Below are 12770 nucleotides of genomic sequence, written 5' to 3' on the forward strand. Positions count from 1 at the left end.
AAGCCCACTTCTCGTTTTCTAGGTATTAATTGGAGATAAAAGTCTCAGGTCCTTTTGTGCGTGGACTGGCTTTGAACCTTGTTCCTCAGATCCCAGCCTCCTGAGTAGCTAGAATTACAGGCATGAGTCACCGCATCCAGCTTGGAACACTTTTTTACCTAATTTTGAGGGTGTGGGAGTATGCTAGGGCCTGATTTTCTTGTGCAAGTTAAACAGTATTCTAGCAGAAGTCTGTTCTAAACTCCTCCTGTTTTTCTCATACTATTGACACATTCAAGAAAAGTATTTTGTAGGATATCACTGTATATTTGTATCATTGGTTACTCATTGTACTTTTCTTTTGACAAACATGCTGTATTGATGATGTTAATATATCATATAAATATAATATTGCTTTGTCCCAGATTGGTGATACTAAGGTCACTTATTTAAATTTTTCTCTATTGTAAAATTTCCTCTTATCTGTGGGGTGATATTTTTGGTCTTATATGACTGTCCTGTTCTCATACAGCTTTTTACCTGGTTTACTCTACTGATTGTGTTTAGTATAATTGCATCTCCCTCCCTCCTTCTCCCCCTCTCTCACAGTTTCTCCCTTCCATTTTACCCACTAGTTGTATGGTTTATTCTAGTGCATACCATTGTTGCATTAGTTTATCCTTTCTCCTTCCATTTCTGTGTCCACCGCGCCCAGCCCTTCCAGCAACAGATGATGGGCAAATAAGACATAAAACAAAAACAACAAAGAAAAAAAACCTCATGTTTCCACATTTTGGAGTTTATTTCGATAAATATTATTTTATATGATCAGATGCACATGGGCATTGGGCCTTTGTGTTCCTTTCCTAAGAATATCCCCTTTAGTCTCACTATGTGTGAATGCCTAGAATCTTGTATAATTTATCATGTCCTGGTGTATTTTACATCTACTTTTTGTATATGAAAGAGAACATGAGAGGCTGGGAGTTTGGCCTAGTGGTTGAGTTCTTGCCTTGCATGCACAAAGACCCAGGTTTGATTCCTTGATACCACATACATAGAAAAAAGCCAGAAGTGGTGCTGAGGCTCAAAGTGATAGAGCTCTAGCCTTGAGAAAGCCCAAGGACAGTGCTCAGGCCCTGAGCTCAAGCTCCAGGACTGGCAAAAAAAAAAAAAAAAAAAAAGAAACAGGCTTTTAAATGCTGTTTATTTTCCAGGTAGAACTGAAGTTTCCTGCACCAGGCAAGCCTGGAAATTATCAGTATACAGTGTTTCTGAGATCTGACTCCTACATGGGTTTGGATCAGATCAAACCATTGAAGGTAAGAATAATGATGAAGTGAGTTTATTAGCCTGTATGAGTAACTAAATCTAAGAGATGTGTTTCTAGCTTTAAAATGTAGAATAACACAAGGAAAAAGCATCTCATACTCTTTCAATAATAAATTGTTAGATTTTTTTTTAAAGGAATGTAATGTTTTAGGACCTGACTATAAATTACTTTAGTGATACTTTTTTTTTTTTTTGTCTGTCCTGGGGCATGAACTCAGGGCCTGGGCACCGTCTCTGAGCTTCTTTTCTCAAGGCTACCACTGTAATACTTGAGCCACAGCTCCACTTCTGGCCTTTTCTGGCACTGAAGAATTAAACTCAAGGCTTCTTACATGTTAGGCAAGCACTCTCCCCAAGCCACATTCCCAGACCTGATACATTTTAATAGTCTGCAAAAGTTGGAATTTTCCGGGCCAGATGTTGGGATGTTTTTATTTTTATTTTTAAAAAGTTTTAGGGCTGGGAATGTGGCATAGTGGTAGAATGTTTGCCTTGCACGGATGGAGCCCTGAGTTCAATTCTTTACTTCCACATAAACAGAAAAAAACCGGCATTGGCACTGTGGCACCATCTTTGAAAGTCATACTTGCAGTTTTTCTTTGTTTAGCAGAAAACATCTGTTAAGATACCAGTAGGTATCATTGATTAAGAATCACTGTTCTCGGCCGGGAGTTTGGCCTAGTGGTTAAAGTGCTTGCCTAGCATGCATGAAGACCCAGGTTCGATTCCTCGGTACCACATACATAGAAAAATGCCGGAAGTGGTGCTGAGGCTCAAGTGATAGAGCTCTAGCCTTGAGAAAGTCCAAGGACAGTGCTCAGGCCCTGAGCCGAAGCCCAGGACTGGCAAAAAAAAAAGAATCACTGTTCTTGGCTGGGAGTTTGGCCTAGTAGCAGTGTTTGCCTAGCATGCACTAAGACCTGGGTTTGATTCCTTGATACCACATACATAGAAAAAGCAGGGATTGGTGCTGTGGCTCAAGTGGTAGAGACCTAGCCTTGAGAAAGCCCAGGGACAGTGCTGGGACCCTGAGTTCAAGCCCCACGACTGGCAAAAAAAAAAAAAAAAAAAAAAAAAAATCACCATTCTTGATGGAGTTGGTGGCTCACTCCTATAAGCCTCGCTACTCAGGAGGCTGAGATTGCAATTCAGAGCCAGGTAGGAAGGACTGAGATTCTTCCAGTGTACTAACAGCAAGTCCACTTTAGTGGAGCTGTGTCTCAGTTGGTAGAGCACTCTCCTTATACACAAAAGCTCAGGGACAGTGCCTAGGCTCTGAGTTCAAGCCCCAGGACTGGAGTGTGTGCGTGCATGTGTTCGCGTATGCTTGTGCACCCACACACATCATCATCATCATCATCATCATCATTAAATGGTCTTTTGTGGTATAACGTATGTTCATAAATACTATAATGTCTATAAAGCCGAAATATCAGACTATTAGAAATTTAGTTTCATTTACATGTTACTTTTAGTTTTTGTTTTGTCCTGGGGCTTGAACTCAGGGCCGGGGCCCTCTGTCCTTGAGCTTTCTCAAGGCTATAGCACTTGAGCCACAGCACCAGTTTTGGCCTTTTCTGTATACGTGGTACTAAGGAATCCGATCCAGGACTTTATGCATGCTAGGGAAGTACTCTACCACTAGGCCACGCTCCTGGCCCCACTAGATTTTAAAAAGTTTCTAGCATAAGGTATTTATTTTTAATGAATGTGAATTTTCAGATGTATTTATAGAAGTCTATTTCTTTATAAAAGTCTATTTCTTTATAATTACTCTGCTCATGGAAAATCTTTATCAGACATTCCATTGTTCCTTTCAATTTTTCTGATTCTTACACTTAATTTCTCACTGTAGTTGGAGGTTCATGAGGCTAAACCTGTGCCCGAAAATCATCCACAATGGGATACAGCAATAGAGGGAGACGAAGACCAGGAAGACAGCGAGGGTTTTGAAGATAGCTTTGAGGAAGAAGAGGAAGAAGATGAAGATGATGACTAATCGGTGCAATGGGTGGACCACAGCCTTTGCACATATGTGCAAACTTTTGCTGTTTTTGTACATGTATAATAAACCAGAAGCAGTGCAGAACTAATGTTGAGGGAACTGTTGGTTTCTTTATTAGAAATGGATGCATAAGATAACTAGGTAGTTGGCAGTGCCTTGATACAATCTGAAAAAGTCTGATGCAAAGCCTTTCAAGTAGGGGTTGGTGCATTTATCTCATCTACAATTGATAAAGCCTTTGTTATTCTAACTGTCCAGCAATGTGGGCTATGGATTATCTGATCAATTTAAGGTCTCAGTCAAAGCAATCTATAAATGAACAACTTTCCTTTGTTCACTTTTAGTTTTAGTAAACACTGCTATGATAACCATCACAAATACGATTTAAATAACATCTGTTCAAGTGTCCAATCTCTTGATAAGCTGTTATTCATTGATGGGTATTTTGTAGGTGATGAGACTTTATAACAGTTCCATATGTGAGTTAATTTTTACCTGTCTTGGTCATGAGTTGGCATTCTCTCACATTCCACATATTGTAGAGGGCTACATTTTGGGATTTTCTTTCTTAATTGCCCTAGTTATCTGAATATGAATGGTTTTTAATGGCATACAAAATCTTTAATCCTCTTTCTTAGTAGATCACTGCAGAATTTATTTTTTTTTATAAGCTCTAGGTCTAAAAGTAATTATGGGACCATACATTCTCTGATATTGGTAGTTGATGTTATCAAACCTTTTTAAAAAGATTCAATAGAAAAACTGAACTACATTCTTGGCTTTTAATCTACCTAATTTATCAGAAGCCTTTTAAGGAAAACAACATGCAAAGGAGTCATTTTTTTTTTGTATTCATTTTGGACTCTAGTCAATAAAATCAAAATTTGACTTATTTTATGTTTGTAATTGTGTTTGTCTTTTTACTCTCAAAGTACATAAACAGGGCAATTTATTTTATGTTTTCAACTAAAATTTTAGTAATACTGTATGTCATTGCTGCTGTCTTTGTAAACTGTAGGAAAATCCATAAACGAAGATTTTCCTCTCTAGAGTACAGCCAGAGTAGTCTTTTCTTTTTCTTTTTTTCCCCTCCTTGTGCTGGCCTGGGGTTTGCACTCAGGGTCTGAGTGCTTCTCCCTGAGCTTTTTTTTTTTTTTTTTTTTTTTTTGCTAAAGGTTAGTGCTCAACCACTTGGGCCACGGCTCTACTTCTGGCTTTTTTTCTGGCTAATTGGAGCTAAGAGTCTCATAGATCTCATGGACTTCCCTGCTAGGGCTAGTTTCAAACCATGATCCTCAGATCTCAGTCTCCTGTGTAGCTAGAATTATAGGTGTGAGCCACCAGCACTTGGCTTCTACAGCAGTCCTTTAAAAAATGTAGAGTAGCAATGTTCATATGATGAATCACTGAAGGATATTTTATTGCTAGATGTGGAGGAAACCCACATATATAATATTGAAAAGTGACTGTAATAGTCCTCTCAAAATCTCCATAGGCCAAAGCACTGTTGCACTACTAACTTGTGACCTTGCTTATTTAAGGTCGCGACTCTTCATGCAGAATTACTACTGGTATTTTGTTACTATAATAGTTGGAAATAAAATTTGAAGATTACCAAAACCACAAATGGTTTTTTTGTTGTTGTTGTTTGTTTTCACATTATGGGGATTTGAACTCAGGGCCTGGTGTTTGGTAGGCAAGACCTCTACCACTTGAGCCACATGCTTAAGCCCTCAAAGCAGCTTTTTAATTGGAACATTGATCGCCAATTTAGTAAGTCCCTTCCTTGGCAAAAATCTGTTTGTACATTGAGAGTTTGTTCCAGTTGGTTCTGTTATTACAGGGTAGGTTTACTTTTTAAATTAAGTTTTGCTGTGAGCTCTTGATGATAGTCATGTAAGGGAATGTCCAATTTGCATCCAATGGAATGAGAGGTCAGAAAACATGTGGCAGAAGACCAAGGAAAGTAAACAAACAAGAAAATATTTGTAATTCCTAGTTTCCTTGAAGCTTACCTCAAGAAAAATGTTACTTTTCTCTGGGCCTTTTCCTTTAAAGAGGCTGTGCAAAGTTCATTCACACAAGTGGCTTCTCTGGTTTTGGAACTGTGGAAATGATTTCTCAACAATAACTCACCACAGTGCTTTGAAAATCAGCATTCTTCCACATGAGGAAATTCCACTCGTCTATTTTCTTTCCGAACCAAAGCAATTGGTATTCCTCTAATATGTACCATAGGCAGCCTCTTGCCAAATTATAGAAGGGGGAGAACAGGCTTCAGTTCTCCAATAAGTTGCCAGACTCCACATCTTTCTTTGTCCAGAACGGGATTGATACCTCATCTTGGTTTTTATTTCATCTCTTCCCTATCAGAAACAGTGACATTTTGTCAGAAGGTAAATGAACATTAAGATGAAAACATACAATATGTTTATACAAAGTGAAATTTGCTCTTTATGAAATTAATGCTAAATTTGTATTTTTCATTCTTTAAATCCCTTATAATGCAGCCATCCATCACTGAAAGGATGGCAGTTTCTTGTGAGACAGGTTCCTGAGGTCTCAATGTTCTTGTAAAGATCTCCGTCTCCCAGTCAACTGTGTCCTCTTTTACACCTTTGTGAATATTTGTAAGGAACTGAGAACACTGAGGTTATGCACATAGTAGGACCTTGTGCTCTGCTCTACTCCCAGCTTACACTGAGCCATGGAGGAGTCTTCTGCGTGGAAGCATAAGGGTTTGGGTGCTAACACCCAGTGTGAAGAGTATCCGGATATTGAGGAATGGGACCAGGCTCTGAGTGTATTGCTTTTGACTACAATGCCTGTTCACTTACTCCTTAGTAAATAAGGTGGTTTTAAGGAATTGTTGATTGTCATGTTACTGAGTTTCTATGTCCTCATGTGATTGGATACAATTTTGGTTTAATGCACTGATTTCAGTCAGACATGTGGATGTATGGCTCTCTTTGGAATCTATTTGCCTTGGCTAGTGGCTGTTCGCTCAGACTCCCCTACCCCCTTTTGTCCTTCCACTGAGTGGAGGAATTTTCTTAGGACTAGCTAAATTGACCTTTTCCTTTGGGATAGGCAAGCCTCAACTGTTTTTAAATTAAATGCTTCTATAAAGTCCTCCCCCTTTCACCCCATTCTGACCACATCCATGAAATCCTCCATTTAGTCTGCCTTAAAGTAAAAACTGGACGACTGTAATATGGCATTTTACCAGTTAGGTAGTGACTAGACCAAATATAGCTCAAGAACTTAGCAACAAACATCTTCACACATTTAAACTTGATGATAGGGCTACTTTGCAAAACTTGAAAATCAGAACAGATGTGATCTTGTACATTTTCCTATAACTGAGCTAGGAATCCCAAGTAACAGCATCTTTGGCTGGCTCTAGGGCCGTGGTTTCAGATGGGCGGGGAGTATGTATACATCCCAGTGGTATGCAGGTGGTCAATTCATCAAGAATTGTTCAAATAGTTATTTGTATTTAATCTCGCCCTCTTAAATTTCTATTTTCTGTGTTTTATAATGTATATAGTATATTGTACAATTGTACACTTCTATGATTTATAAATAAATAACATTGGTGCAATATATTTTTTTTCTGATTTGAGTGCATGACCAAAATGTTTGCACACCAATACTTTGTGGTATTGATCAGGAGACATTTAAGCTGAAGTTTGAACCTTTTGTCACTCAGCCATTTGAGTGGCATCGTATGATAGAGATGAAGTTGCTGTGTCCAATTCTGCTGTTTCCTTTTCCCATGGAGCTGAGTAGCTTGGCAGTGGGAATCATAGGTCAGGGGAGGAGTTTGTGTGGCTATTGTGTGTGGAATGGACTTTGGGTAGGTGAAAAAAACAAAAGGAGAGGCTCTGAGTGAAGGTTATAGCTGTTAGTGGGTGGGATGGCCAGGCAGTCAGTAGCTCTGCTGATAAAAAGTGAGTGCTGGAAAGGCTGTCTGCTCTTTCCACGCTGCATTGTTCAGCTTGAAACTGAGCTGAAAAAAGAGCTGAAAGCCTGGATAGCGGCAGTGAGAGCTGTGTGCGGTAACTTCAATTAATTGCCCCACCATTTCCAGCATTGTTCCAGTAGAGGGCGGTATGGCTATAATTTTCTTTAGCAAAGGGTGGTGGGACTAAACTTTTTTTTTTTTTTCCCCCAGTTCAATTCAGACAGTGTCTATTAAGGTCTGCATAGGCTGGCTTCAAACTCCTGGACTCACATCTTCCTACCCCAACCTTCCAAGTAGCTGGGACAATAGCCATGTACTGTACCCAGCTGAGAAAATTTTTATATGCATCTTATAGAATTACCTTCTTCCTCTTTAATCTTCTATATTTTCCTCTAATCTTTGTCTTTTTTATTACATGTTCTTTAATTCACTAAGTTTACGTCTAGTTCGGAGCTAAGTCCCTTTGCAACTTCTGCAGGCATTCTGTATGTACCCATTGTGCTAGAATGGATAGTAGGTCACGTACTGGTGGCTCACATCAGTAATTCTAGCTACTCAGGAGGCTGACATCTGAAGATTGAGGTTCAAAAACAGCCTGAATAGAAACATTTGTGAGAGTTTAACTACCAAAAAAAAAAAAAGAAAAGAAAAGCTGGAAGTGGACTTTAAGTGGTAGAACACTAACCTTGAGCAAAAGAAGCTCGAGGACAGCACTCAGGCCTGAAGCTCAAAACCCAGGACTGGCACCGCCCCCCTTGCAAAAAAAAAAAAAGTATGTTGTTGAAGAGAAGTGAGCAGTCTAGACATAAATTCCTTTACAAAATTTAAATTTTTGCATGGTTGATGTTTATGAAGAGTATTTTTTCCGCTGGGCAAAGTAGCCTGTTAGTGTGTTGGATAGAAAATCAGAGACACAGAAAACTGTGTGGCTCCCTGTCCCTGCCTGCTCATCATGTTTTTCCAAGTTCTACATGGGTGGAGGTGGTGGTGGTAGGTAGGTGCTGTGCAGGCAGAGAGTTCATACAGCTTAGAAACATAACCTAAAGGCCCGTTAGCTGGCCTGCTTGTCTCATCCTCACTGTGAAGAAACCTGTCATCTGCCTGCCAAGGTTGTTTGCTATACAAGCATCTCTGAGAAGATAGGGTGGAACAAAAGCCCCTGGGTGTTTGCTCACAAAATTCAGAAAGGTGAAAAGCCCATGAAAGGTGGTCTTTATTTACAAAGAGAAATAGGAGTAAGTTCTACTTAGTGAAAGTTAGGACCAGTGGAACTGTATGACAAAATGCATTGAAGCCTCTTGAAAATGTCTTATTGTCAAAAGGTAATTTTATGAGCTGGACCTGGTGGTTTATGCCTGCAATCCTAGCTACTCAGGAGGCTGAGATCTGAGGATCACGGTTCAAAGCCAGCCCGGCACTAAATACTCAGATTCTTATCTCCAATTAACCACTAGAAAACTGGCACATCTGGAGGCAGTTACCTCCCCTTCTCTGAGGTCCCTTCCTGGATGGCCCGGGTCGCGCCTTCTAGGTCCTGGCAGGCTTTGAGATCTGCATCCAGCCTGGCAATCCCTTTTCCCCGCCGGCCACGCCTTCTCCCCATCCCTTCCTTACCCACCCCAGCCCGCCAGGTACTCATTCCCATTTCCTCCAACCTGCGCTGGGGGCCGTGCGTCCGAATAAACTCTCTCCTACTATCAGACCACGTCGTAGTCTCTCCTCGGTTAACCTAATTAAAATCATCAGTTTAGTGTATGTTGTAACCACAAAAGATTTTGCTGATTGCTCTTGTACCCGTCCCTTCCTGATCCAACTGCGACCTCCCTCCATCTCCCAGCGCAAGAAACCCACACCTGTCCCTGCCAGACAAACGGAAGGCTCGCCTCCAATGAACCGGCTCCTACTAGAGCAGCTGAGATTCTTCCAGGGATGCCCCTTTCCACATCTACTGCCCAAGAAAGCATAGGGAGACATTCGACCTTCTTGGTGGAAATAATTGAGAACTTGAGATGTTCTAATGATCTGCGGTCGCCCATCTACTCTAGAAGGCAAGATTTTGTTTTTAGATACAGAAAGGTCCATGGAGATGAGTAAGCATGGTGATTAAATTTGCTGACAGGCAATTTGTTTTTTAAAAATAATATAACGATGGGCCGGAGGTTTGGCCTAGTGGTAGAGTGCTTGTCTAGCATGCATGAAGACCAGGGTTCAATTCCTCGGTACCACATACATAGAAAAAAGCCAGAAGTGGTGCTGAGGCTCAAGTGGTAGAGCTCTAGTCTTGAGAAAGTCCAAGGACAGTGCTCAGGCCCTGAGCTCAAGCCCAGGACTGGCAAAATAATAATAATAATAATATAAAGATGACAGTAAAGTGTTTTGATTCATCTAAAACTCAATGAGAGACTATATAAAGTTTATTATCTTTGAATCCAGTCTGAAGATTCTTGAGGAGACATCCAGTCAAGTACTGGGGTAACACAGTGTACCTCACTTATGTGTGCAAGTCTGTGCCCCAGGCTTTGCCAAAACATTCTTGATAATTACATCCAAACTACCTCCAGCTTCTTGATGTCCTGACACTCTGCTACGCCCTTCTCCAGTCACTAGCTGTGCTCTGTCCTTCTGAAAGCTTATTATTCCTCTTGACATGACAACACATGTTAAACAGAGAAGAAGAGGGTGAACCAGGAGAGAAGCCTCCATATTGAAAGGAGCAAGGCCCTGACATCAGCCTGCTTCAGAACTTGCTGTTAGTTTTCCCACAATCCTTGGGAGAGCCTGCCCCACCTACTCACCCCTCCTCACCCCCCACCTCCCCCACCCCCGCTACTTGCCAGTCTGGGTCTATTGTCATGGAGATGAAAAGGGTTAATGAGATTATCAGTGAAGTGCTTTTGAGAATGGGGGGAAGGGGATGAATTGTGGTGTTATGATCACTGCATTGTTTTCATACACTGGGGCCCCCACATCTTTCAAGTCTGCTGACTTAATGACAGAGTAGCTCACTAAATGTCACCAGTGACACCTCCGGTGTAACACATTTCACATAGTTTTAAGTTTGAGCTTTGAGTAGAATTTTTAATGTTTTAGCTTGTTAGAAGGAATAACTTTTAGTGGAAATAAAATGTCTTTTTAAAAAAGCTTCTTCCTCTACAGTTTTCTTTCCTTTCTGGACCCCTTTACAGGGTTAGAACTCAAGGCCTGAGCACTGTCCTTGGGCTTTCTCAAAGCTAGTGCTTTACCACTTGAGCCACAGCACCACTTCTGAGTATGTGGTACTGAGAAATCGAACACAGGTCTTCGTGCATGCTAGCAAGCACTCTACCACTAGGCCACACTCCCCCCGCCTGCAGCTTTCTTTGCCTGTAGGACAAAGAGACTTAAAATTTGAGTGCGCTGTCCTTCCCCTAAGTGTCTCTGCTACCTAACGGGAGCAGAGCTGGAACGGAGAGAGGCAAACAAAGTCGCTGGGCGCGTAGACCTGGAGCTGACTCCATGGGGAGCCATAGTGGTGAAATTACTGACCGCGCGCGCGCTCTCGTGTGTGTGTGTGTGTGTGTGTGTGTGTGTGTGTGTGTGTGTGTGTGTAAGAGCAGAGTGCTTGGAAGGCCTCTGTGATGCTCTGCTTTGTAGTCAATTACACTCCCTGTTGAACAGAGGTCACACATTGATGGGAGGAGCATTATGGAAACAAAGAGCCAGAGAAGGGAACGGACTTGTCATAGCTAGCCACATGTAGCTGGGACTGAGGCATCCCAGATCAATTCCTCTACACGCGCACACACACACACACACACACACACACACACACACACACACACACACACACACACACAGAGCATTAACTGAAATGGGAGCTGACAAGGTCAGGTTCTAACATTGTCAACTGTACCCTACCACAGCCAAGAATTTATGTTTTGGGATGCCAGGCTGGGTTGATATTTGAGTCTGTCTCAGAGCTCCCATGCTGTGTTGAGATGAGATCCCATTTTTACCCAGATGCGTGAGATTCCCTGGTGGGTGCATGCTAAAGCATGAAGGTTTTTGGATTTTGTATCTCTCAATTTGGAGATGCAAGTGTTGCCAATGTGGACAACTATCTGGAGAGATGCAACCAATTCTCCCCCAGCCTGGAATGTGATTACCTTGATCTTATCAGCCCAAGATGTGGCACAGACAGGGCAGCTGATGGTCCAGGCAGGCCTCCCTGAAAGGGCCAGTAGCCTTCATTCTCCCTTCTTAACCTGGAGTCTTCTAAAGGATCTGCTGCAAGTTCTGTTACTAAACTTTAGCATCTGCCTTACCAGACCAAGTATTTGTTTCTTGGACAATTTCTTTGCACTTAAGTAATACTTTCTATAGGTGGGAAAAGTAGTGTTTAAGAAACAATGATTGGGCTTCAATTCAACCACAGTAAAATTCTTCTTTTAGGTCCACTTCACTGTTGTCCACTTAGTCAAATGTACCTCAGCACTATGTCCAACCAAATAAGATGCAAACATTTGGATCTCTCTGGAACATTGGTCACCAGCTACTTGGGTTTTATGGAACTGAAATTTGAGTAGGGGGTTCTGAACTGGCAGAATAAAAAAAAAATATCTGAAAGCTAGATTCCTCCCTTGCTGCCAAGAAACCTTTCCCATTCAGTCTGAGCAGCTCACATTTATTAACATGCATCATTGTGGAAGAACTGGTGGAGAAAGAGCTCATCACAGCTACTGGATTTCACCTCTAGAGAGAGGAGCTTACGAGGAGCAGGGATGGCCTCACTGGGAGGCAGCACCGTGTCCGGTGTCAGGAGGGCAGCCTATTCCTGGCTGTCCAGGCAAAGCTGTGTAGCCATGTGACCACTGGATTCCTGGGAACTCTCCAGCCTGCTGTGATCAAGTCACCCAGCACCTCAGAGACTGAGCCCTGCACTGGGATCCAGCTTGGTGCTGCTACAAGGAGCACTGAGGTGAAGCAAGGGTGCAGATGGCAGAGCATGTGGTGCTGGTAAATTCAGAGTCCTACAAAAAGCAGTTGCAGGTTGGGAAAGATGGGGAGGGGGATGGAAGTGGTGCCACTGAGTGAGTTGCATTGTACTCAGAAACTGTCTTGTTGAACTGAAACATTTCTGCACAGGATAGCAGTAAAAATAAGGAAATACATAACTAATTTTAAAAAATCAGTTGTAACCAGGTACTGGTGGCTCATGCTTGCGATCCTACCTACTCAGGAGGCTGAGATATAAGGATCATAGTTTGAAGCCAGTCAGGGCAGGAAAATCTGTGAGACTCTTATCTCCAACTAATCACCAAAACATTGAAAGTGAAGCACCTTGAGCAAATAAGCTCAAGGACAGCATCCAGGTCAAGAGTTCAAGCCTCATAACCAGCATGTGCACACACACACACACACACACACACACACACACACACACTCTTAGTTGCAGTTACATATAGTAGTAACAATAAACAAGAAATTACACAAACACCCAAAGGAACA

General features: G+C 41.8%; 1 protein-coding gene across 1 annotated transcript in view; it reads left to right on the top strand.

Annotated features, from left to right (window-relative positions):
- Sec63 (SEC63 protein translocation regulator) overlaps positions 1-6922 on the top strand; it is a 68859-nt gene extending 61937 nt beyond the window's left edge. Inside the window, exons 20-21 of the mRNA XM_090338334.1 lie at positions 1197-1301; positions 3167-6922. Of these exons, the coding sequence (XP_090194460.1) occupies positions 1197-1301; positions 3167-3310 (249 nt within the window). The 3' untranslated portion in view covers positions 3311-6922. The remainder of the gene's footprint in view (positions 1-1196; positions 1302-3166) is intronic.
- The last annotated feature ends 5848 nt before the right edge of the window (positions 6923-12770 follow it).

The sequence above is a fragment of the Megascapheus bottae genome, chromosome 8 (assembly GCF_031878675.1).
Source record: "Megascapheus bottae isolate mThoBot1 chromosome 8, mThoBot2.hap1, whole genome shotgun sequence".
Taxonomy (NCBI): domain Eukaryota; kingdom Metazoa; phylum Chordata; class Mammalia; order Rodentia; family Geomyidae; genus Megascapheus; species Megascapheus bottae.